The following is a 24,824-nucleotide window of genomic DNA, read 5'->3' as shown; positions in this document are numbered from 1 at the left end:
AAACACCTCGACGTTTGTTCTAAGGTCGTCATAATAAGATACTACGCGAAAATAGAATATGTAAGTTTTGCACCGGACACGCTATAGAAAACGAGTATCACTTTTTACTTGTTTTTCCTCTATATAGAGAAATTAGAAAGGAACATTTAAAACCATATTTTCAAAGGTGGCTAACGTTAAATAAATTTGACATTCTAATGCAGTCGGCTAATAAAAAAATATTCTAAACTTTGCTAACTAGATTATTAATGCTAATGAAATGCGTAATAATAAAGACAATCAGTTATAATTTTTAATAATATCACATAAAATAGAGCATTTTTATTTCTTTCGGTTTAAATCTTCCGAATTTAATGTAGCTAGTTGTATATCGTTAAAAGTTAAGAAACTATTTTAAAATGCGCATGTAATTATCAATAGTTGCCAATAAATGTCATTTTACACCATATGTGGGCTTTCTACTAATCCGTTATCAAAACAGATGCCGCAAACTGTGAATGACCCTTGACACTTTGATAGCCAGTCTGATTAGCGAGTTTTTTTTTGTACATGAAAATTCTTTCAACTTCTTATATTTTAAACATTGCAAAAAAATAGTTTAAGAGGAAATTAATAATATATTGTGTATGTTACTTTTTTGACGACATTGACTATGTTACACGATTATAACATTGCTCATGGGTCATTTTGACCAAACGCATTATAGATATGTGTTATATCGGATTTCAATATAACGTTCTTTGTCTTCTTATATAATAAATTTACTTACCTTTGCCACATTTGCAATATTGCCATCGGTTGCAAAATTAACGGCTTTTAAGGATGTTCGATCGTTTTGTGAAAATTTTCAAAATATCCGGAATGCTATAATTTTTTGTATGGTGATTAATGAATCTGTATCTGAAATTAATATAAAATAAAAAAGAGAGGTCACCGTGAATAATTTTGAGATAACGAAGGTTTTTAAATGCCATGTGCGTTTGAAAAAAGGTCATTTTTGCGGGGCATAAATTTGGGGGTACGGTAAAATGTTTTTGTGTAATACATTTAAAATGGCATAATAGTATTGAGATTGCATTATATTAGCAACTGTAACATGTGTATTATCATAGTGAACAGTTTTAAAACCAAAAATTATGGAAATTGTAAAAAATAATGAGAAATAAGTATGACTAGTTTTTTGTTTGTTTTGAATTTTTTATTGCACAGTTCAAAATAGATAACATGCAACACAGATACATATTTCTGTTGATGTAATATTCATATTCATTTGAATTTCTCAATAATTAAAGTAAACTAGCTAAGCATTAAAATGAAGTAAAGAAATTGATAGGTCACCGTGGATTTTTTTTTGCTATAGACATTTTAATATGGACGTAATTTCAAAAATACAATGACTAACATTGTAATAGTAATTAAAACATATCTATATAATAACTGCTCCATAACAATCAAATTATCAACTGAAATGTGATACACGTAGAAATATTTATAATGTATATTGTTATGAAAATATTTCAGATGTAACAACTGTAAAAACAATGTTGATGTTCAAATAAACATCTTAAATTACCCCACCCACCTGTTACCCATGTTGTTGGTTGTAAATTGAGCATATGTATTAGGTATTTTAAAATTATTTTTAAAACTGTGTGATGTGTATTTAAAGACAAGAGGCCATGATGGCCCTGTATCGCTCCACTGCTGAAAAAAAGACTGAAAAAAATATTCTCCGCATGTGCAGAAACTTAAATATAGGCCCTATTTAAGCACATGTACAATTTTGTGACCACCTGGGCTGGGTCAAATTTAACCCCAGGGGCATAATTTGAGCAAACTTTGTAGAGGACTACTATATCTCACTCCATACAAAATGTGGTGGCCCTAAGTCTTAGATGTAGAGTTAAGGACAAGAATATTTTTAAAGTTTTCATAAAATAAGCAAGATACAAGCGTATATAATGTTCAATTTTGTGACCTGCGGGTCAGGGTCAAATTTGACCCAAAGTAACAAACTTGGTAGATGACTATAAGATGTTCCTGCATACCAAATTTGGTAGCCATAGTCAGAATGGTTTTCGACAAAATTTTTAAAGATTTCACAAAATAGGCGCTTTATAAGCGTTTATTAAATTTTGTGACCCCCCGCGGCAGGGTCAAAGTTGACCCCAGAGGCATTATTTGAACAAATTTGGTAGAGGTTTATAAGATGTCACTACATACCAAATTTGGTAGCCCTAGGCCCAATAGATATGGACAATTTTTTTTCACAAATAAAGCACTTTATAAGCATATGTTCAGTTTTGTGACCCCCGGGGCAGTTTCAAATTTAACCCAAGGGGCATAATTTGAACAAACTTGGTAGAGAACTATCACATGTCATTACATACCAAATTTGGTAGCCCTATGCCATACTAATATGAACAAGAAGATTTTTAAAGTTTTCACAAAAAATGCCTAATATAAGCATATGTTCAATTTTGTGACCGTCAGGGCAGGGTCAAACTTGACCCTAGGGGCATAATTTGAACAAACTTGGTAGAGGACTATAAGATGCCACTACATACCAAATTTGGAAGCCCAAGGCCCAATGGTTATGGACGAAAAAATATGTGAAGTTTTCACAAAATAGACCCTATATAAGCATATGTTCAATTTTGTGACCCCGGGGCAGGGTCAAATTTGACCCCAGGGGCATAATTTGAACAACGTTGAAAGAGGAACATTCCTGAGAAATTTCATCACAATTGGACCAGTAGTTTAGGAAAAGATGTTTAAAGGAAACGTTCAGGCACGCACGCACGACGGACACAGAATCATAACATAAGCCCCGCTGGCCTTTGGCCAGTGAAGCTTAAAACAACAAAGAATACAATAAGCTGGGCAATTATGTTTCACACACCATCTGTGGTTTAATGCACTGCCAAAAATATCTTACAACTTAGGTGAAACATGAGAAATACAACTGACATAAGAATCACAACTATGTTCGTCATCGAGAAGGAAAAACAATGATGTAACAGCTATTAGATTTCATAGCTTATCTATATACAAGATGCAAATTACAATTGGTTAGATGTCAGGCAACAAATAACTCGCTATTGTACATATTATTTTCTCTGATTTTGTTACTCTGATTTGTCCGTTTGTAACCTCTGAAAGGGGGCTCCTCAAACCACTCAGTCCGTTTCTTTTTGATACAGGACTCAAATGTTTAAGTTGAAATCCACTTCCTGCAACTTTCCTTGCAATACCTTGACTTATAACTTTTGTATCAATTATGGTTTGTAAAGATTTAATGTTGGAAGCAACATTTAGTTACACATTGTATGTTAACACTGCTCGGTAAAAGCTGAATGAATATTTGTTAACAATTTTTGGTCAAGAGGAACAGAGTTCACTAACTTTTGTAAAGCTAAAATATCCTGTATAGCGCCATGTGCCATGTATAATTCACCAATGACGTCTTTAACTAAATGTTCCCGCTAATATGATTTCATATTTGGTAATATTTCCTTTAACATTTTTAAGTATCTAAAAAGCCACAAATATTTTGCTGAAACTCAAACATTTTTCAACAAGTATGGATAGCACGGAGCAACACTTTACAATCAAAAGACTCTATATTATGCCCAACTAAAATAATTGGTGAACATTTCTGTAAGAATGTTATAAAACTTGTCAATGCAGATTTGATGGGGACAGCTGTTACTGTTTGTCTCTTGACAAGCATAGAGTCGCTAACAACTGTCACTCCAGTTATTTCTGACGCTTGCAAGGAAATCTTCTGACCAGTTGAATGCACTGCAGCTATCTGAATTATGTGAGAAGTGTGCTCTGAAAAAACAAAACAAAAATTTTAAATAGAAATTGCACAAAATCCATTTTAGCCCCGTTAATCACAGAGCCCTGGGTCGCTCCCCCAAGTACAATGTAAACTTCTTAAAATACATTTGAAGTGTTTACAATAAATATGAAAGGGAAAAACATTGCCCCCCACCAGGACAGGACTTTTTTTGAAGCTTAATGTGAACAATCGTAGAAGAGGTTCCTTCACATTCATTCTCTATGCATTGTGGTTTAAGAGAATTTTCAGTTGAAGGGTTATTGATCAGAAACAATTTTCACACTTATTGTGACCTTTGACTAAGTGACCATAATTTAAATGGGGGTTATATACTGTCCAATCCCTATGCACATGGAGAGTAAAAAGCCAATCAGTGAAAAAGTTGACAAATTATTGATCGGAAACTTAATGATCTACCCACAGACAAACATCCAGCAAAACAATATTAACTCTCTCTTCCAAGGGGGGCATAATAACTGTTATTATGAAAATTGAAACGCTCTTTTCTTCCATTCATGGATATATCAAAGTAAGTTGTAGGCATCTAATGATCTTATGTATTCATAAATCTGAAGAAGCGAAGAGAATAGTGTTTAAATTTTTAAACGATGCACAATAATATACTAAAGCCAGTTGTGCGTAATGTAACATTGCATCATCTAAGTGGTATTTACTATCATTTTATCAATAAAGATTAAGAATGATGTATTATATGAAAGCAAAATGAGAAATTAGTCTGAACATAACTCTTGTTGCAATTCAATCATATGCTAGGTTGACCAACAATTCACACGATATCTCTGACACATTGAGTTACTCAGCAGTAGCAGGTTGAATTATGTTATACATGTAAGTAAATATGTATATTTTTTAATAGAAGTTCAACTTTGGAGAATTAGAGTACCTAAATACCTGAATTGGACCAAGATAAACTTCTTTATGTGCAACACTGTGAATAAGGAATATGTTAAAAATAAACTTTACCTAACCCTCTTGTTTCCAAATCAAAGAAAACAAATTCCTTCCCAGTAGTGTCTAGCCCTGCTGGACCAGGCTTGGGTATAGGTGGGGGTATAGTTGTAACTTCAACGTCTTGGTCCTCTATGTTTGAACTGTATGTTGGTCCCGCTTGTACTTCTTGCACTGTCCTTTGAATGCCTGAACAGAAAAACAGAATTTCAAATTGGAAAATTTGCTTGCACCTTCATGGGTTATCTCCGATTTTTATTTAAAGAAATGATTACACAGCACATTAATGCTTTTACAATAATCAATTTACAAACATTAGCATATGCTTTTAAATGATACTACTACTTTGCATATATAATTGATGGATCTATTGATACAATCTACAACAAGAAATGTGTCCACACGACACGGATGCCCCAAACTCCAACTTTGTAACTATATAAAAAAATAATCCATACAATTGTAAGAAACCCAGTTTGGTGAAGATCGGATGAAAACTACTTGAATTAGAGAGCAGGCACGAAAAGTGTGAGGGACTGACCGACCCACGGACAGTGCGAAAACTATGTCGCCAATTGGGGGCATACAAATGAAGAATACTGTGTTTTAAATATAAAATGCCCATAATTAAAAATACCGTTCGAGTTTTAAGTCTTATGCGTCACTGTTTTGCTGCACGAGTAACAGTTATAGCCTTTCTTTTTTTGTGCTGAAGGTCATGGAGAAGGGCCAGTTTCGATGTGAAAGTCCCAGGTGAAACACCCAGTTTTTGATTTACCTGAAACAGATTGCAGTAAATGACAGAACAGTTGACAATGCACAATGCTAGAATATGCTTATGCGGAATAAAATAATATGAAATAATGTCACTAATTTACAAAAGTTACAACATTTTTTAAGACCTAGTGATCTACATACACACAAATAATAATTAATTCAAGCCCTTTATTTTCAAAACCAATACGTATTTGACAAATTGAGAATATTTATGTTTTGTAAACTTGTAAAATTTCATATTTATTACCGGTATTAATAACTAGGACTGCAGGAAGAAAATAAACTTATGTCACTTTAAAATATACATGTTTAACTAAGGACAACCATTCACATTCTACTGTAATTGTGTTTACTGGCAGTAAATCAGACAAAATATGAAGGAAAAATATAGCAAGTACAATATAAAAAATGTATGCATGTAGACTACACGCGAATTACTTAGAGATAAGTACAATATAAAAAATGTATGCATGTAGACTACACGCGAATTACTTAGAGATAACTATCTGAATGTATTCAAAAGTATCAGTATTTTAGACAATAAATCATGATATAATGCACCAATGTACCAAAAAGACAAAGAAGTCTTACCCAAATGCAAGCTTTGTGATCATGTCATAAACTCTGCCATGTTTCCGTCCAGTAGCCACATTATTTACTGCACCACAATTGCTAAACTGTATGTCCAAAACACATGCCAGTCCGAAATCCCTGCTTTCTACAGTGTTAAGTAAATTCATGGGCACTTGACAAGCACTGCATGCTAAAAGCGATTCGGTCAATGTGTCGAGTTAAAGTGTGTGTATTTGAGATTTATTTACAGGTCGTCCAGCGTCTTCTCGACTACAGATGTATCGACCTGTCCCTGTGACCCTTCAGGGGAGAAAATAAGGTCATATTATACATCATAGCACGATGGCCAATGAGACCTTAATGTGACTAGATGCTCTTTTTTTTTTTTTTTTTTTTTTTTTTTTTTAATGGATTATGTAGTGGTTTGCCTTTTATCAAAATGGTTTTTGCAGTATTCCTATTATCTCTAGATTATCATTATCCTTATTGGCATTAATGTTAATTCCTTATAGTTTGTGTGTGGTTTTTGTGCTCTCCGCCCCAAGAGGTGTTAGTGGGGGTTCGAGCGGGATACAGAGGGCGCCCCGATTCCAGAGGCGCCCCTGGTTCTTTTAAGTGCCCGGTGTACAGCACCGATACACTGCACCCCCGTTTAACGTCCCTCGCGGAGGACTTGTTAGTACATAAACATAGATTAGTACAGATATAACTCTATTGCCCTGTGTCTTGTTGTAAATTCACATGGGCTCTCTCTGTTGTGCTGGTGGATATTGTCAGGTGTTTAATGGTGTTGCAAGGGTCAGAATAGTTTTGAAGTTTAATATAGTAGAAAAGGGGCTGCGTTTGTGTGGTTGGACCGAGATGACTGGTTGGTTGTTGGTGGTACAGGGAGGACAATACCTGGTTCTACACTTTCGTTCTTTGGGAGAAAATTTTCACGCGCCTTTATTTGTTTTTGAGAGAGAGAGAGAGAGAGAGAGAGAGAGCGCACGTTCTACTTCCTGTTTATATTGCTAGTGGTTACACAGATGGTAATTATATGTATTAGTGCATTTTGTTCAGGAGGGAATAGATCTGGGATGTTAATGCTGACCATCCCTCTAATTCGATCTGATCCTCATAGTGACAAGGGTAATACGTGCAGGTTAGCAATACAAGGTTTGCAATTCAACGTCAAACGTAACAAGGCACAGGCATGCAAGGAAAAAACTTACACTACTCTACAAGAAAACATCACCTACGCTACAGTAGGGGAAACAACAACAACAAATACCGTCACCATTCTCTTTTTATTTTTATTTTTGTCATGTTGGGTATGTCATGTCAACGGGGCCAGAGTGCACGGATGTCATGTCAACGGAGCCAGAGTGCACGGGCGAGAGATATCTCTTCAGGCGCGCCCTCTGGCCCAGCTGACACGCTCTACTCAACATGTTTAAGTCTTGTACATATGGGAAAAATGTTAACTAATCGCATTTAATTACAACAATATTTACACCTATAGGGGTTGCACTGTGGGTAAATTTGCCCACGTGCGCACTTACTGCGTCTTCCGATCCTGCGTGGAAGTATGTTGTCTGTGTGCTTTTCCCCTACCTTCGTCGTTGTTGCTGATTACAGCTTAAGAGAAGGAAAGCGAGGGTCTCGCGGAACCCTGGGTTTTGTTACCTAGAGCGCTATTTGGTTGTAAAAGAAGGCTTAGAGCTTATCCATAGTGGTCGAAAGGGGCCAAGTGACATATGTATTGGGGGGGGGGGGGGACGTACCCTTCCGTCGTTTTAGTATTAATAGTCTTTATCTATTTATTTATTGGTGTAATTTTCCTATATATCATAAAGCGCAGACGAGGAAACCGCGAACGTTCGTTATAGACAGCTCCCTCATCTTTGCCTTGTTTATAGTATTGTTTATTTATGTATTGACGTCAACAAGGTGTTATTGGACACTGCATTGTAATGTACTACCAATCCAAAGTACATTTGGACCCCAAATACAAATATAGGTTCTCGGCGTGCACATTACATGCAGTGTTTCTATATCTATTTATTTATTGATGCAATTTTCCTCTTGTCATAAGTACATAAGATAGTCATTATTAATTGGAATCTTTAAAATTACATATATCATGGATTGTTTTACGGTACAGTTTTAGAACCAAATTAATTAATAATAGTATATAAGTTCGAGCCGGGCCCAGACGAGTGGCCATATGGACAACACCGGAGTGACCATCGTCCGAGACCCACCCGTCATTAGTACATAAAGTTGCCATTATTGATCTGAGTTTTTATTTATTTATTTATTTATTTTAATTTTTCCTATAGGGCCGGGATAATATGGTTAGGTTCAGTTCGGGCCCAGACGAGTGGCCATATGGTGCACACCGAAGTGACCATCGTCCGAGTCCCGCCCGTCATTAGTACATAAGATTGCTATTATTAATTTGAATAAATGAAGCAGTATATAACTGACGGTATGTGTTGTTATTTCTATCTACCGCTAATAGTCCAACGGAATATTATATTTTATCTAAGTAGCCCGTGTCGCGCAAAAATTTAAACACGTGCAGTCGCACAACAGGAGCGATTCCGCTTGGAGGCATCAACAGTGAGTCGCGATTAATGATAAGTGGGTTTTTGAAGGCCGCTATTACCCTGCACTTAGTTCTAGTCTCTGTTCAGCGTGTTTAGGGCATATAAAGAAAAGATGTTCAAACGTGTTATGAATGTTGCACTGGGGGCAGAGGACAGTTTTGTAATAGTCGCCGTGCAATCTGGTCACCCTTAGGCGCATGCGCGAGTAAGCCCTGTCCTCCCTTTTAATGGGACTATAGATGTTAATCTTATGGCTAGGGTTGGTTAATATCGGTAAATTATGATCGGCGCAGTAAATTGACCATTTGTGATCCTGTTCATTATACCCTTTTTGGTTAATGATTGCAATTAGTTCGCGCGCGCTAGGCTTTAAATCAGAGGGTAGACCTTCATGGGAACCTATTCTGGCAAGTTGGTCAGCGTGTTCGTTACCCGGAATGCCTACGTGACTCGGGATCCATACGAATTGGAGAGTGATATTGTTGTTTGCTAGTTTTGTGATTCCCTTTAATGTTGCACATATAAGGTCGGGACGCGTTTTCGATGATCCTGCATTAAGTGCTTGTAAGGCGCTGAGAGAGTCGGTTAATATCGCGTAGTTTGAGCGTTCGTGGGTTTCAAGTTCATTAAGCCACTTTATGGCGCTGTTTATTATAGCTAGTTCGCAAGCAAATATAGACAGTTCTTTATTGTATTTTACCTTGCACTCATGTATAATGACATTTTTGGGTTGATACACTACAAAAGCCGCGCCTGCTATTTCAAGTTCCTCATTTTTGCTACCGTCAGTGAAAATCTGGGTGTAATCCCCATATTTATCTGTTACATAGTTTTGAGCTATAGAGCCACTGTTTGGGTCGTTGTCGGATTTTTTAATTAATGTTGTCAGATGTAAGTCAATATTTGGTTTTGATAGATTTCTTAAGCTAAAGTAAGTAGGTTCCTGAGTTTTAATGTCAATAGTCTCATAATAATTTCCTAGCTCGAGCACGTTCTGCGCGTACGGGAGACCACTCTTCTTTTTCCTTTTTTGGTAGGCCGGGTCTTCAGTAACACTAAGGTTAATTGGGAGGTGTGGTCCCATAGATAGCGTGCGCGCGCGGTATTTTAGTTGGTTAATTTGCCTTTGTTGACCCAGTTCTATCATTCCACATTCAGCGTGCAACAGAACGGTGCTTGTAGATTTACGTGTACCAGTTATAATTTTAAGTGCCGTATTTTGGATTACTTGTAATTTATTGAGTAATGTTTCACTGGCTGAATTGTACGCAATGCTTCCGTAGTTTATTTTTGCCCAGATAGTGGCTTTATAGATACGCATAAGGGCTTTTTTATCCGTACCCCAGTTGTTTCTTTGGATGCATTTTAGAAAGTTGAGGTCCTTTTGGCAGCGTACAACTAGTTTAAGGATGTGGTCTTTCCATGTTAAATATTTGTCAAATGTCATACCCAAAAAAGTAATGTTGTCAAGAAGCGGAAGAGGAGCACCACATAGAGTAAGTTGTGGGGGGTTAGGGGTTTTCTTAGATCGAGTTGCTTTACGTGCATTGGCCGCTACTTTTTGTGCACTGGCAGGGAATAAGATTGCTTGGGTTTTTGTGGGATTTATTTGGAAGCCATACGATGCGCTCCAGTTTTCTATTGCAGTTAGGGCTTTTTGGATTTTAGTAATTGCTAGATTCGGTGATTTAGATGTGGTCCATATTGCACTATCGTCTACAAAAAGTGATAAATTGATTAGATCAGTGTTATTTTGTGAATTATGTGCCTTAATTTCTCTGTCTAGGGTGTTCATAGTCACGGAAAATAATATTGGAGATAGGACACTACCTTGGGGACAGCCGTTTATAGTCTCAACTGATTCTGATGTCGCGTCATGCAGTCTCACTTTTATTTTACGCGTTGTAAGAAAAGCTGCAAGCCAGTTGAGCATTTTACCCTCTATTCCTAAAGTATTAAGTGTTTTAATGGCGTTTTCGTTCCATAGTTTATCGAATGCGGCTGTGAGGTCTAAAAATACGGCTGCTACGGTTTGACCAAGATTTTGGGCTCTTTTAATATCAGCTTCAAGGCGTACTAAATGATCTTCGCAAGAGTGGTTAGATCTACAGCCCGATTGGACTTCTGAAATTTTGTTATGTTTTTCTAGATACGCGCAGAGTCTCGGTTTTATCATTTTCTGCATTAGTTTGGTGAACGTAGAGGTTAAAGAGATCGGCCGATATGAGGCTGGAGAGTCTTTAGGCTTATTGATTTTAAGGATCGGAATTATTGTGGCCTCGTGCCATTCATCAGGAAGAGTACCTTCAGACCATGATTTATTATAAAGGGCAAGTAATTCTTGTTTCCCCGAGAGTGGAAGTTGTTTAAGTATCTTATAATGGATGTAATCGTCGCCCGGCGCGCCGTTTTTGCATGTAAGGAGAGCTGATTCGAGCTCGAACAGGCTAAAAGGAGCATTGTACTTGTGAGTTTTTTCCTCGGTAAGAGATTGTAACCAGACAGGAAATTCATTTTTTGTTTTAATTTTCTTTGCAATAAACGTTTCAGAGTATCCTTCGTCACTGCTTACTTTTTGATAATGTTTTACCAGGGCAGAAGCTTTATCAGCGTTAGATACAAGAACTTCGTTGTTAACCCGAAAGATAGGTGTATTAGTAGGGGGTCTGCCTTGCATGCGCTTAACTTGATCCCATAGTTCTTTGCTAGTTGTTTTATGTGAGAGATTATTACAGAATTCGTTCCAGCTTTCTAATTTTGCCTTTTTTAATACTTGTTTAGCACTTTTGCGGGCTTCCCTATATTTGTCATACTTAGGTCCGGTTCTGATTCGGATACATTTTCTCCTACATTTTTCACGATATTTAATGGCGTCTGTGCATTCTTGATTCCACCATGGTACAGACCGTTTGAGTTTTTTAGGTGTTTTGCTTACAGGGATTGAGTTATCAAGCTCAGTTTTAAGTTTTGTTATATAGGATTTAAAGTAAGAGTTGGTGTCAGTATTATCTACATAAGGAAGGAACTCATTATTACACTGAGTTTTAAAGTTGTTCCATTGTTCAGGTGTGGCTTTGTGTATTTTCCATTTGTGTTGTGTGGACGGAAGGGTATTCTCTATTCTTGTCTTAATGTTTATTATGATTGGAAGATGGTCACTTCCAAACGAGTCGTCAATGACATTGAAATCGCTTATAGCTTGAAGATGGGCTGAGGTAAGTGCTAGATCGATCGCGCTGTCGGGTTGATCTTCGCGATCAGACAATCTCGTTATTTGACCGTCGTTAAGGAAGTTTATGCTGTTATTGTTAATTAATTTAAAGAGATTTTCAGAGTTATCGTCGCATCGTGGATCACCCTCGGGGTTCCAGCAGGGGTGTTTTAGATTGAAATCGCCAACAATAATATTATTCTTTCTATGTTCAACTGAATGGAATATTTTTGCATAATTTTTACACGTATTATCTTTAGTTTGAGCATATACGCATTGAATGCGGAATGATTGGTGCTTAGTCAAGTACAGTGTGAGGGCACACGATTCAATAGGGCAATCTTGATCAATGTTTATTTTAGTAAATGAAATGCCCGATTTTACATATATTGCTACCCCAGTGCCTATAAGTTTTTCTCTTTGTTCACCTCTCACAGGTTCTTGATATCCTTTTAAATGTACTTGTCTGTGATTACTTTTGTAGTTCGTTTCCTGGAGACATACTACATGCACTTCGTTGTTATTAACATAATTTTGAAGCTCGTACATTTTTGCATTTGAGTTATGAGTAACCCCTCGGGCGTTCCACGACATAATTGTAAGACTGTTTATATTATGAGTATGAACTGTCGCAGACATTTGGGGTTTGGTGTGTTAAATTGACCTAACGTACGGGCTTAAGGCTACTGGATTAACTTAATATATTCCGTACGCGTGGCGAAAGAAGACCGGAAACGGCGGTGCAATCGCGTGTCCTTTGCGGAGGCTATGGCGCATGATCGGGGTCGAGCTGTTACGGGCCATGCGTAGCCGGTTTCTATGTATAATGAAGGGAGAATACGCGGGGTGGTCGGATATCCTGTGTCGTTGCTGATGATGGCGTTGTTGCCTAGGTTGTTGTTGTTGCCTTGTTTGTTGCGGTGATGGTATAGGATTGAGCATTTTTTTAGGGTGATCTGAAGTTTGTGAGCTGGAGGGTAGCTTATGCTGTTGTTGTTGCTGATGGCGGAATGTATGTTCAACATTGTTTGTGGCTACATTATTTGTGGTTGATGTTGATGCCGGTTGTTCGGGCGGAGTAGGAGTGGTATGCTCAATATTATATTGCGCCTCATTTTCGGGGAATTTGTATTTGAGTATGGACAAAATTTCTGTTTCAGATTTAGCAACTAACTGTTTAGCTATTTGGGCAAGATTGGGTCGCTTATTTATAGCTTGAAGGTTATTGATGTATTGATTGGTAACCTTTAAGTTTTTGCTGTTGATAGTAGATTGGTATTTGAGATAGATCGGACACCCCTTATACGCCGCGCTGTGCCCGCCGCCACAGTTTGCGCATTTCCTAGCGTGCCTGGTATTGCACGACGCGTGCGAATGATTCCCCGCGCAATGTGGGCACTTCGCGTTATTGTTACAAACATTGGACGCATGGCCGAACATCTGGCATTTAAAGCATCGAAGAGTTACTAGGAGCGCGGGCTTAACGTTGTGGCCTAGTATATTTGTTGGGGCGTTTTCCGTCTTGAATGTGACCGTAATGACATTGTTTTTAAGACCACTATGGACTGCTTCTACATTGGATTTGTTTTTTAGATCGTTTTTTAATTTGTCTATATCCGCGTTTTTGGGAACCTGGATGACACCCCTTGCAAGTTTAGTTTGAGCAATTAGCTTGAAGTCAAATCTATCAAAGGAGAAATGTTTAGCTTGGTTGAGTGCGTCGTCCCTAATTTTGAAGAGGAGACCAGCTTTGGACTCTTTTAGGGGGATTACCGGAATAAACCCCCTTCGGAAGAAACCCCCTTCGCTAAAAACGGCAGGGCGGAAGAAACCCCCTTTCATAGTTTGCATACGCGGAAGAAACCCCCTCGCTAGTTTTGCATACGCGGAACAAACCCCCTTCGAGTTTTCAGACAGGCGGAATAAACCCCCTTCGTGTTTTCAGACAGGCGGAATAAATCCCCTTCCTAAGTATTAAGTCTTTCCCTTGAACATGTCGGCGGCATGGGTGTGCTCTGTCACTGACTTCATTACGGTGAGCTGAAACATAAAGCATACATATCGATGAAACAGGTCAATCGTTTAACTTATAATATCAAGTACTTATTCATTTGTCCGAGCCTTTTTAAAAATGTAATTATGACTAATATAGATGTGACGAATTGGAATTTTATGCAAAATTAATATTATATAAAAATAATCGCAATACATGGGTTTTGTAGAAAAAGACTCATTTATTTTTTAGTATAAGTACATGGTATAATATTACTTACCTCTAGATCAGTGGTAGCAATAGCACGGCATTTCTGTGAACCCCGTTGGTCACACTCCCAACGCTTGCTTACCGCTGACTTTGCTTTCTTCGTGTAGCAGTACCCCATGTAACACAACTTCTGCCCACCCTTGTTGTTCTTGATGATCTCCATTATTGATATATTCGAAATACCAACGATGTGTATACATATACATACCAATTAATCGAGCAAATGTAATTAAAAAAAACTGTACATAACTTCACACGAGCCGCAAAGGCGCCAATCATTATCAAAACTAGCCGGTACATTAAAGGACCTTTTATATAATTAAATGCAGGTGCGAATATCTATTTCCAAACTGTTATGTGCTGAGTAAAGAGGTGTACCGGCCGTTTGTTCACAAGTTGTTAATGATGAGATGCTCGTGTGAATTTGTCTTGCACGCGTTTCAGTGAGATTATACCATTTTATATGCGTTAACTTGTACTTGATTGATAAAAATAACAAACACACAAAATTAGCACCCAGAGCCGATAGTGACGAAGATATTTCGTACATATTTTCCTATAATAACCGAAGCATTCGTCTTTAAAAAAAAATTGAATCATGCAAAAAACGTGCTTCCCGAGAACTTTCTGAAAATTAAAGTGAATTTCTGTAATCAATTACCGTGCGTTTAAATGTAACTAAATCGTCTGGAAGGGGGTTTGTTCCGCTATGGAAGGGGGTTTATTCCGCCTGTCTGAAAACTCGAAGGGGGTTTGTTCCGCCTTTGCAAAACTAGCGAGGGGGTTTCTTCCACGTATGCAAACTATGAAAGGGGGTTTCTTCCGCCCTGCCGTTTTTAGCGAAGGGGGTTTCTTCCGGAGGGGGTTTCTTCCGTACACCTTTTAGGGGTCTTACTCTCTCAGAGCCTAGCAGTTTGATAAAGGCTTCCCCTATTGCCTTAGCCTTCTCTCGCGGGAAGATCACCGCGACAGTGGTAAGGCAAAAGGTAAGCCATATTGCCGGGGCATGTTTATGGGTTTGGGAGCATGATGGCCCGTTGGCAGGGGGAGTAGTCTGCTTCGTGGTCGATGGGGTTTTGGTCATATTGTCATTAATTGTCTGGGGAGTCACGGTTACAGGGACGACTGGGGTTATTGAGGTGTCATCGGTAATACGCGTCGCTGAATACGGAGCGCCAGACTCGGAGTCAATTGAGATGTCCCCGGGGCGGAACATTGCGCGCTTGATTTTAGGGGTTTCCGTCATTGAGGTTTCCTTACTGGAGAACGACCTCTTCATTCTCCTGAGAACTTTCTTAAATGGCCCGGACATAGTAATGATAGGAAGTGCGGTAAGGTTTGATTTAGAATAATACGTGTACGGTAGTCGTTTTTCTTAAGTTTATCTTAATTATTATTTCCCTTGTAAAATCTCAGTCTTGTTTTCCTTAAGCTGTTTGTATGTAATGGAAAGAAGCAATTGGGTACTTATGTTTGCGATTTCGCCGCTCGCGCAGTGTTCGGATTTAAGTTGATTGAGGAAAATTCTTTGTTCTTTACTTGCGAGTAGTTAATTATCTATCAATTATTTGCGGTTTGATAGGGACTTCGCGAGTAGTCTAATAGGTCTTAATTGAGAACTAAATAGGGCCCTTTTGATCTGTTACTTAGTACAGCGGTAATTAGTAGTAAACAGATGGTCCCTGTTTTCGCGTTCTAGTTAGTTTATTTTCAGTTATTAGCGGTTTGATGAATGATTCGCGAGTAGTCGAATAGTAAATGGTATCTACTTCTAATTGGTCTTAGCCTAATAGGGGTCTTTGGGCGCTTAATTGGTAGTCCGATAATTGGTAGTAAACAGAGGGTCCCTGTTTTCGCGACAATTGCAAATTGCAAGTGCTAATTGTTACGCGATCTCTAATCTTAATGAGCGTAGGTTTTTATACTGTAGAGGGTCTTTTTGCATTACACTTAAAGCGCTTATTCTGTATCTTATTTTCTTATCAAATAGCTTTTCTTGGAAAAATATTGTATGTTGATTAACTGAATACAATATTGAATTGATATAAAACCATGTATTATACTGTTTTCTATTGTTAAAACTTTAAAAGCACACTCTAATGAAAAACTATTGAAATAGGCGTTATTATCTTTTAAATGTTAAATTGGCTAGATTCTTTTAGAAAAGGTTGGCGTACTACGCTATAGACTTACTACTTTTCCGTAGCCCTTCTTTTTCCCTGATTCTACCGATTTTATCCACACAATTATCACTTAAATATCACCTTTCCTTCTAACACTGGAGCACTTGCTTTTAAATTAAACACTTAGATTTAATTATATCCCATTAATTAATTAGATAATTTTCCTTCTTGCACTGAAGCACTTTAACGCTAATTACGTTTTTATTTAACTCCACTTTTCGCCTTCAAATAGAAGATCTTATTAGACCCTAAATTTGATTTATTATTTCCAAATTAATTTTACTATTAATCCAATTGTATTATTTAATCCAATATTTCCAAGATAATCCGCTTAATTTCACGACCTAACCTAACGCAACGAAAATGCCGAGGTGCGAAGAATACGTCCGAACACCGCGAGATGAGCGACACGAATGTCAATGATGTGTCGAGTTAAACGACACGTCTACCAATTTTATATCCAACTAGCATCGCTGTTGTCACATGTGGTCACGCTTACCGACGAACCGATAGAAAAATCGTCAAAATAACAGTGGTCATACCGGAAATCCTGATTGTCGGTGGAAATAGTCTTTCTATTGAAATCCACATTGTTCTATTGAACGTTGTTGTTTTCAATACCTTTTAAGTTTCGTTTTGTATTCCGAATTATATCCAAATTAGACATTTTAAATGAAAATTATTAAGCCAAGTATCTGATTCTCATTGTTGACAAATTATCGTTTCGTTATCAATAGACGCTTGCATTTGCACAGAAAATAACATCTACAGCGTAAGCAAGCGTTTCATCGATGTCGATCACGAAGTGACGTCAAGCAATCGAACGCTTGGTTTCAATGCAGTAAATCTCGAAAATATGTAAATGCCGAAAATTTAAAGGCGCATAATCAAAACAGTAAAACTAGAATTTACACTCGTTTATTCCAACCTAATATTTTGAAACGGTGAAAATATATAAAGGTTTTTAATTTTCACGATATAGTGAATCAATTACCGTAAAGTGGAAACGATCGAACATCCTTAATTAAAAAACTGAAACATCTATTACTCAATGAAAAGTATTGTGACAAACGACAATGCATACTGTATGTGATAATTTGCGATAATTGGCCGACTTTGACTATAGATTAACGACTTTTAAGTAGACTTATAAAAAAGTTATGACTATTTCATAGATATGATAATTATATTCAGCATAACTATTCAATGATAATAAAAATATTGTATGGCCTTTCTGGTATACCATGAGGCGTTTTTGGTTCACTGATGCGGACTTTTTGGGAAGCCTTTTTGGTAAACGGCCTTTCTGGTACTATATCTTTGAGGGGAGCTAAACACCTATTTAATACATTACATTTAACACATTTTAAATAAAACATGATAGCAATAGAAACAATTCATGTAATTTGGACCGAAATCTTTGTGAATATCTTCCAACGTACCGATTCGCGTAGCCAGTTTTATGACGGACTTCGGCGGAGTGACCTCCCTTGAAATCGGGGGGCGTGGCTTCACTCTCGCTGTCGAAAGGTCAATTGCCATCACATATATCAATACTTTTGATTTAATAAATCTGGAAATAGATAGGTTTTACGTATCCATAGTATCCATAGTTTAAATAGTGCGCATTTCATAAAGCTAACAATAAAACTAAAGAGACTATCGGAAGTGAAATTCTTTTTTCTATCCACTGGTTATATAACAGAACGCCAACTAGAAACATAAACTCAAAATTGGGATGAACACTTGGGAACGGTCAATAAAAAGACTTGGAGGTGTGTAACGGTTTGAGAGCACAATTTCCCAAGAATCAATCACAAAATTGCCACTCTTCTAAAACAGCTCGATCAAACTATCTTATTAAAAAATAATATGAAAACAGCATCTGAAGTCTGAAATATGGCATCCGTATATCTTACTTTCAAATGAACATTTTAACGGCGCTTCCGATTTGTTATGTCTATTATATGACAATGAATGATAGAGCTCGTGTTTCCAATCAATATGATGCGATCAATGTTGCTTTCATTGCATAAAAGAACTGAATAAATTCACTAATAATATTGAAAGAAATGTTTACCAAGTTTGTTTCATAGCTCAATTAAACTAATCACAAAGCCTGTAAAAACGTCTCAAAATAAAAATGGCAGAATTAAGATAAACATGTTGCATCAAACGGTCAACTTAAGTACATGAATATGACTCTGTTCTCAAACCAAATGCGTCGGCTGATCCCTTTTATTTCGGCTGATCTCTTTTATTTAGGTATGCAAGGGATAGAACGGAAAATTCACGTTACATTTCATTTATTGAATGCAGGATTCGAGATAAAAAATAACATTAAGAACAATATTTAACTGACAGGAAACCAATTCAGTTGTATAATACTTGCATTCGCATAAAATTGTCCGTTGCAAAATAAACATACAAATTACAAGAACACACTTATTCCGCAGTTCATGACTTTGTCGGATACTGGAGATAAACTGACATTTTAGATTGACGAGGATATTAGTTAGCGGTGGCTGTGCATTTACGCATGTTATATACATTTTTCTTCAAATAAAACTAACAAGGAACAAAATAAAAAACACGTTTGTTTACAACTCCACCCAATAAAAAGGACTTTCAAATAAATATACATTTTTTTTTAAATATAACGAGTAATACTATATTTTCTTCGTTGAATAGATTAATAACAGCATCAATATCATACATTAAAAATACTCAAAATACACTTAATTGAAGCTGTTGGTTCGATAATGCTATAAACAATTGATCAGTGTATAAAAGTTAATCAAAACGGTAACCCATATTGCGCTGGAATTTGTTTAGGATTGTATGGCAGTGGTTGTCCATTCCAGTCATTTTCTTCAACGCTCTCGACACAGGGCCCATACAAAAAAAAACGTTCGTCTACTGGTTAGTGCATGGCTGTAGTGTCGTTTATTTAGGCTATAGTGGTGACCGCACTGTCCTCATCTCGCACGCTCAATCCGAGTAACTTCCTAAAGGCCCGTCGATATTCCTTGTTTTTCCAAGCGTACACAAATGGGTTGACAACCGAGTTAAAAATGCCAAGGAACACGAGAAAGTTTGCAACCATCACCTTGATCTGCGTCACTTGACCTACGTCTAGCATCGTTAGCTGAATTAAGAAGAACGGTAGCCAGGAAATGTGAAAGAACAGAACCACCATAGCTATCGACGTGTTCATCTGTTTTGAGACCTGACGTTGGTGGCTCTCGGATTGAACGATGGCCTCGGATTGGATTTTGATCACGTGCTTATGGACAATAAGGAAAATGTTCATGTATAGCATGAACATTATAAACGCCAGCACTATCCCATGCACTAGGTTTGCGCATCTGTACCATTTGTCCATCACAAGCTCGTATAGACAGAACGGTGACTGGTCGTAGTCGTTGACACCAAAGAGAGGAATGGATTGAAAAATTACATCAACAGTCCAGATTAACCCGACCATAATATAAGCCACTCTTTTTGTCATTATTTTATAGTAATGTAACGGATATATTATTGCAATGTACCGGTCTAAGACTGTGCAAACCAATGAATATATCGACGCATTGCACGCGAAACTGATAACTAAATACCGTAAAAGGCAAGAATACCTGTTGGCTTCAAGTGATGGGTAGAAGAAAAACACAATCTGAAAGGGAAGAGAAGCGCCGATGATAAGGTCCGCAATGGCGAGATTGGCGATGAAAACGCCAGTTATGTCTCGTAGTCTCTCGAACTTCACGATAGCAGCGATGACTAGACTGTTTCCAACAGTAACCACAATTGATACGATGATCATCAAAGTGATCGTGATCTTTGCAAATAACGGCAAACCGTTTGACTCATGTTTTGTTTCCAAAACCGACGTTGTGTTAAAAAAGGAAGTCCTGTTTTCCATTCTTTTTTCATTTAAAACTTGCTGTTTCCCATTTATCCTGGATGTAATTGTGCTTAGATTGATTGGGTATACCTCGATTGTCGATCAATTTAAAATAACAAGTTTGCACTAAATATATCACAGTCTTGTTCCGAAAATAATATCACCATTCTCGAATATTATGGTGCAATACATTTTTTCCAACTTTCATTTGCATAACACGAAGCCGTTCGATGTTATTGAAAGGAATTATAATTCATCGACTTCGTAAAACAAATATTTCCTCATGCATACATCCATTCCGGTGCTTATTGACAAAAGTCTGATTTAAATCAGTGTCGATAGCTTTTGTGGCGTTTGATAACCCCAGCTGTTTGCTTTTACCTATCACATTACCATCGATGTCAGTGCTGTCATGCTCTTTTATCACGATTTCCAATTTCTTCTCATCAATAACCTCGCCCATAGATGCGCGCGCACACTTGTCAGCTTCGGGCGCAGTAAAACTGTTTCATATGGACGCATCAGACAAATACGGAAAATATCTTAATAATTGGTAATTATTTCAGCTACTCTATGTTTCCAATATTAGTGGCTTGCATTACAAAAACTACTATAAATAAAATAACGGATAGTTTCTTCAATTTTAAGTTGATGAGATCACACAAAACGATGATAGGGGCTATCTTACCAGAGATGTTACGACCCACTAAATAGAATATTATTTAACACAAATTAAATATATTTATGATCATGTAACATACACGAATTACTGAAGTTTACTCAACATAGAGTTTTATGCTTAGTTATTATACTTTTTCAAAAGTGCAATGCAACTAAACCATGTATGCCTAGTGGACTCTCCCATCGTTCTAAATTGGATCAATTTATTTCCAAAATTAGGGATGTGTAGTATACTGGTTTCTATATTTAAAATATTTCTTACAGAAATTCATGCGGCGTCTCGTCATGGTCTACGCTGTTTGACAAGGCCTTTTTTCAAGACGCTAGGCATAAATGGGTTAAATTTGATAACGGTATTTTAAAGAATGTTAAATAGTATGAATAGTAGTCATATACAACTATAACGACAATATTTTTGCAATACGTAGCTAGTTGTTTTTTTTTTCCATTTTTCACTCCGCTAAATGTTGGTGTGTTGATTTTTTATACACATTGTGCCAAATTTTACAAAAAATATTTCAAATATAAACAAAATCAAGTAAAAACAAAATATAGCATATGCTTTTTTATGTTTAAGACGCATGAATACGAACATAAACATAAATAAATGAACATTGATCGACTCGAAATGTTTAAAGCGGGTATATACGATTTTGTCAAATATTTATGAATTTATATAAACTGTGCAAAAAACTTATTATATATATATTTCAATATAAATTAAAATAAAAGTTAAGAAGAACATGTGTCGAAAAATGCGAAATAAGCTAGATATTTAATACTGAAATTGAAAACGGCTGTACAGCCGAATTCGCCAGCATGTATACCATACATGTACGATGTGCATCTAAACTTAGTTTAACGGTTTATTTGAATTCCTGCAACGATATCTATTCATACGACACACGAACACTATCTCCGATCCTACTGCAAAGACGAATGCTTCTGTTATTGCAGGAAAATATGTACGTCACTATCGGCTCGGGGCGCTAATTTGCCTTTGCTTCATTTTATGAAATTCGGCTTTAATGTATAATTTTTCTTGCCTATTTTGTGTTATTGTAACATATTTTATCAATATATTACAATTAAACACATATAAAAAATCGTATATATCCGCTTTAACGTTGTGATAATTTAAATCGAAATTGAATTGATATATTGCTGAACAGTTGAGTCTGTTTAGTCTGTGAAGCACATTTGAAAATAAAATACAAGGTTGATTGTTTACTGTTCATGTTACGTCATAAAGCACGTTCGATAGTATGTATTTATTATCGGTACCATCGATTTTAAACCAATATTAAAGGGTCTCTTTCACCATTATGCGAGATGACATTATAACAAATGTCACGGATCCAAAACAGAATGGATGCATTATGTTTAGAAAAGCAAAAAATAACTCCTACTACGTAATTTGTAAAATATAGTATTCTTTTCGAATAATCATAGTTTGAAATCTGAAAAAATCTAGAGCGTTTGTAATTCTCTATCTTTGATAATTTAAAACGTGTGTGAATAACATGGCGTTTTTAAAACCTTTATTTAAAGCGGGTATATACGATTTTTTATATGTGTTTAATTGTAATATATTGATCGTTGCAGGAATTCAAATAAACCGTTAAACTAAGTTTAGATGCACATCGTACATGTATGGTATACATGCTGGCGAATTCGGCTGTACAGCCGTTTTCAATTTCAGTATTAAATATCTAGCTTATTTCGCATTTTTCGACACATGTTCTTCTTAACTTTTATTTTTATTTATATTGAAATATATATATAATAAGTTTTTTTACACAGTTTATATAAATTCATAAATATTTGACAAAATCGTATATACCCGCTTTAAGTCTGCGGATAGTAGTGATAACGTGTTAGCGTTTACAGCCTGCAGTCGCGGGTCTGACAGTCAATTTGAAAAGGGAACATTCTCAAATATTTGTTTCCTTGATAATTATATGTTGGTAGATTTTAACAGGCTTTAGCATTTTCCTAACATGCGGACAAGTGACAAGAAAAACATCTTGTCAGTTATTTTTCGAAAATGAGATTGATGTAGTTATTTTTTTCTTTCTTATTTTGATTGTTGTGGTTATTTAAGTACTGCTCAGATCAACAACTTTTTTCAATAATATACAGACATTAATCATTTAGATTTCATAACATGACCTTAACATAATATAATATTATTGTACCGCAAAATCTGTACAGTTGTATTTCGCATCCATGGATTGTGTGTGATTATAAGAGATAATTAAATTACTAGCATTTTCATTACGAATATCGTTCAATACATCTGACAATAAAATAATTTTGCGTCGGAAGACCAACATTTAATGGAGTTGTAAAAGGAAGAAATAAACGATTGACTTTTTTATGAACATGTAAAGGCGCATGTGTAATCCCATCCGTTCACAATGATTGCTACATGTAAATCGCCTAGTTCCAAATAAAATGAGACAGTGGAAATAAACGTATGAGGTACGTAGTTATATCTATTATGCCTTCGTCAGGCATGAAAAAGAGCAATCACAATATAATTACCACGCTTTGAATACGTCTTGAAGGTTAATTACTTTTATTACAATTTTATTTCAGGAACGTTATCCAGAGAATGGCGGAAAAACCGCTTTTATCATGTTTTAATAGAACACAATTATGATAGTTTACCTGATTATAAAGGGCAATGAGTCAACTACAGTGTTTATATCGGAAGTAAGCTTAATTAAATTGAAGAGCTAGTCTTTTATGTTAAAAAGAACTTTGTTATTCATACCATTAGGGTGTAATGTTTTAAGTCTATGAATTCAGTAAGTTTCTTTACACAGACGATTTATGTTGTTACTAACAACATCAATTGGCATAAAGGAAAAGTCATTTGCGCTGTGGTGATCTTCATTAAAATGTGATTCCGAAAATATTTATGTTGTATTTTACTTTTAAACAACTCACACATATCAGATTATTGCGAATGACCATTCTTGTAGGACTTTTTTGAACGGAAATGTAAATGACCAGACCCAACAGTCGATAATATGTTATTTTTTTCCTGCGGTTTTTTCTTTTAGCTATCTTAAATGATCTTTAACTAAATTCTGAATGCGATTAAATATTGTATGTCTATCGTATTATAAGATTTAAAAAATAAAAAAATAAAATGTATAGTTTTTCAGAAATCTGAAACTTCTTTAACTAATTTACAAAACATAAAAGTGAGATATTGTATACATTGTTTTAAAACCCACATACTTCAATGCTGTTAATAAGTCATCTTCATATGATAGATTATTGTCTTGTATTATGTGTGTTATCAAACATATCTAGGTCTACACTGAAGAATTTTAAAAAAAAATCACACATTATTGTATTGTTTGAAATGGGTGTAAAATTCTCAACAAAAACAATAATAATTATACTGTAAATTGGTTACAAAAAACATACTTTAAACGAATTCAATAGAGGTCATTCAAATTGGTTCTCGAATGCCAAGAACATGTTACACAATTTTGGAGTTTGTTATAATTTTGGAAATAGTTTTATTAGCGTGTTTATATGTAGACTTGTTAGAGGTTAATACTTCGTTGATTGAGGGCCAGAAGTGATAATCGGCCCGCAGAGTGAATAATCGCCCTCAGGCCTACGGCCGATTATCACTTCTGGCCCTCAAGCAACGATGGTATTAACGTCTTTAATACTTAATCCCCGTTAACTGTACTATTTATTACAGAACCAGCTTTCCGTACTTTAATTTTCATTCAATTGAACACTCAATTTATGACGTAGCTATCTCATGTGACGTAATTTCTGTAACGAAACACA

General features: G+C 36.2%; 2 protein-coding genes and 1 long non-coding RNA gene across 3 annotated transcripts; all 3 read right to left on the bottom strand.

Moving 5' to 3' along the window:
- Positions 1-1,010: 1,010 nt before the first annotated feature.
- On the bottom strand, positions 1,011-6,376 carry LOC127856939 (uncharacterized). The gene is made up of 4 exons (XR_008038241.1): positions 6,185-6,376; positions 5,454-5,594; positions 4,832-5,005; positions 1,011-3,837 (listed from the first exon to the last, which is right to left on the bottom strand). It is a non-coding gene; the product is annotated as an uncharacterized LOC127856939 (long non-coding RNA).
- A 6,278-nt stretch (positions 6,377-12,654) lies between these two features.
- Positions 12,655-15,577, bottom strand: LOC127857385 (uncharacterized). The gene is made up of 3 exons (XM_052393781.1): positions 15,114-15,577; positions 13,439-13,728; positions 12,655-12,927 (listed from the first exon to the last, which is right to left on the bottom strand). The coding sequence occupies exons 1-3, from the start codon at positions 15,544-15,546 to the stop codon at positions 12,655-12,657; spliced, it is 996 nt and encodes a 331-aa protein (XP_052249741.1). The 5' UTR covers positions 15,547-15,577.
- A 3,600-nt stretch (positions 15,578-19,177) lies between these two features.
- On the bottom strand, positions 19,178-20,668 carry LOC127857384 (neuropeptide Y receptor type 2-like). Its single transcript, XM_052393780.1, has 2 exons — positions 20,053-20,668; positions 19,178-19,917 (listed from the first exon to the last, which is right to left on the bottom strand). Exons 1-2 carry the CDS (start codon positions 20,337-20,339, stop codon positions 19,368-19,370), a joined length of 837 nt encoding a protein of 278 aa, XP_052249740.1. The 5' UTR covers positions 20,340-20,668; the 3' UTR covers positions 19,178-19,367.
- Between the last annotated feature and the right edge of the window lie 4,156 nt (positions 20,669-24,824).

Source organism: Dreissena polymorpha, chromosome 14, assembly GCF_020536995.1.
Source record: "Dreissena polymorpha isolate Duluth1 chromosome 14, UMN_Dpol_1.0, whole genome shotgun sequence".
Classification (NCBI taxonomy): Eukaryota; Metazoa; Mollusca; class Bivalvia; order Myida; family Dreissenidae; genus Dreissena; species Dreissena polymorpha.
Note: the sequence above shows the minus strand (reverse complement) of the source record. Positions and strands in the feature narration are given on the sequence as shown.